Raw genomic sequence first — 2,500 nt, forward strand, 5'->3', positions numbered from 1 at the left:
GGCTGAGCCATGAAACTGTCAACGCTAGTGTGAGATCTGCATCTATTAGCGGGGAAACGAGCTGGCAGCTGTCATGCTGGCACAGCAGAGCAACATGTGCCTGTGTTTGTCAACATACTGGACTGTAGAACAGGGCATACCACGGACTGGGAAGGTTCACCTCAGGTCTTCATAGATAGCATCGAATAAACAGCAGCGAAACGCAGAGAGGTTGATCTCAACCACTCTTGTCTTTAGTTTTTAAGATATCTACTTGCGGCATTGTGCCTGGATTGTGACATGGTGCAGTTTGTGACTGAGTTTCCAGAACATACGGCCGAGAGTGCGTTTCCCACAGCGTGGCTTATTTTTAGACAGCACAGCCAAAGCCTCTCCTCAGCTTTTACTTCTCGTGTATCTGCGTGTGTCAGGTCGGAGGCTTTACAGCCTGCTGTAATCGTATCGTGGCTTACAGCTATGTGCGCTCCACGTTTAGAGTCCCCGTTTCACCGCTAGCTCTCTCCTCAGCTACAGCTGTAATTCACTTGCTTTTACTTTGTGTCAGGACAGCATTGTTTGTACCTGTGTGTGTGTGTGTGTGTGTGTGTGTGTGTGTGTGTGTGTGTGTGTGTGTGACTCTGTGTGTCTGTGTGTATGTGTGTATGTGCTTTGCGGTTTTACTTTGTGTCATGACAACATTGTTTGTACCTGTGTGTATGTGTGTGTGTATGTGTGTGTGTGTGTGTGTGTTTGTGTGTGTGTGTGTGTGTGTGTGTGTGTGTGTGTGTGTGCGTTGTGGTTTTACTTTGTGTCATGACAACATTGTTTGTATCTGTGTGTATGTGTGTGTGTGTGTGCTTTGTGCTTTGTGGTTTTACTTTATGTCATGACAACATTGTTTGCACCTGTTAGAGAGAGTTGTTTGATTTGGATGGGTCTCGTTAAGGAAGTGATATATAGTTATTCGTCAGCATGTTAGTATGTATATGTGTGTGTGTGTGTGTGTGTGTGTGTGCATGTGCGTGCTTGTTTACAGTGTATGCTTGTATGGACATCTGACACGTCTGTAGCACCTAAGAGAGAATGGGAGCCAAATGTGTGTATGTACACACATGTGGGTATGTGTGTGTGTGTGTGTGTGAGTGCCTGTGTGTGTGTGTGTGTCTGTCTCTCTGTGTGTACAGTAAGTAGCGTTGCTGTTAACAGGCAGCATGTAGGGGCATCGGGAGGATTGTTGTGTTATTTTTAGCTGCTCTTTCATCAATCATAGATAAAGGTGATGTATAATAGATGAAGAATGCAGAGGCCCGGTGGAGAGCACCAGCCTCAGCGCCACAACGCAGCTCAGCTGGTTCCGTCACCAAACACAGAGGAGACGCTCTCGCTCCCATAGTCTCTACACGGAGGAGACGGTCTCACTCCCATAGTCTCTACACGGAGGAGACGGTCTCACTCCCATAGTCTCTACACGGAGGAGACGCTCTCGCTCCCATAGTCTCTACACGGAGGAGACGGTCTCGCTCCCATAGTCTCTACACGGAGGAGACGCTCTCGCTCCCATAGTCTCTACACGGAGGAGACGGTCTCGCTCCCATAGTCTCTACACGGAGGAGACGCTCTCGCTCCCATAGTCTCTTACGTCAGCGCCACATCTCAGCTCAGATGGGCCCGTCACCAAACACCGAGACGGTCTCGCTCCCATAGTCTCTTACTGTACGTCAGCCCCACATCTCAGCTCAGCTGGTTCCGTCACCAAACACGGCGCTGAGAGATGACGTATATGCTAGACATGCTCCCCTGCTTACAGGACATGCAGACACACACGTGCACAAGAAACACTCGATAGTGTTTTAAGCCCCCAACGTCGCCTTCCAGGCAGATCTGCCATCGTTGACTTGTTATTGGTACCTAATTCTTAGCCTTAACCTTAACCCATGCTTAACCCATGCTTAACCCATGCCTAACCCATGCCTAACCCTAGTGCCTTCCAAGCAGCACTGCCTTGAAGACAACGCTGGGGGCTTAAAACACCAAGAAACAACCCACATGCATGCAAATTACGATACAAACCATTGTTGCAAGTAGTACTAGGCACACAACCGCACATGCAGTCTGCAAATACACTCCACAATGCGCTAGTAATGTTGTGACTCATTGGTTTCATTCTGTGCCCTTGTCCATGTGCAGATTGACCAGCTGAAGCAGGAGCTGTCAAAGAAAGAGTCAGAGCTGCTGGCCCTGCAGACCAAGCTGGAGACTCTCAACAACCAGAACTCGGACTGCAAGCAGCACATCGAAGTGCTCAAAGAGTCCCTCACTGCCAAGGAGCAACGCGCCGCCATCCTCCAGACAGAGGTCTGTCCTCCTTCTACACTCTTTGGCTCACTGACGCGCGTCACGCTGGCGTAGTCTGTGTGCAGTGTCATTGACTTCCATGTTGAGCAGTAGTACTGAACATAGAAGTGTATAAGATATATGCTTGAGGTATTATACTGTGACTGCTTGAAATATTGTCTTTATT

General features: G+C 48.8%; 1 protein-coding gene across 1 annotated transcript in view; it reads left to right on the top strand.

The window, feature by feature from the left end:
- erc2 (ELKS/RAB6-interacting/CAST family member 2) overlaps positions 1–2,500 on the top strand; it is a 56,032-nt gene that overhangs the window by 32,660 nt on the left and 20,872 nt on the right. Inside the window, exon 5 of the mRNA XM_062544914.1 lies at positions 2,167–2,334. Coding sequence (XP_062400898.1) covers positions 2,167–2,334 — 168 coding nt within the window. The remainder of the gene's footprint in view (positions 1–2,166; positions 2,335–2,500) is intronic.

The sequence above is a fragment of the Sardina pilchardus genome, chromosome 9 (assembly GCF_963854185.1).
Source record: "Sardina pilchardus chromosome 9, fSarPil1.1, whole genome shotgun sequence".
NCBI classification, from domain to species: Eukaryota; Metazoa; Chordata; class Actinopteri; order Clupeiformes; family Clupeidae; genus Sardina; species Sardina pilchardus.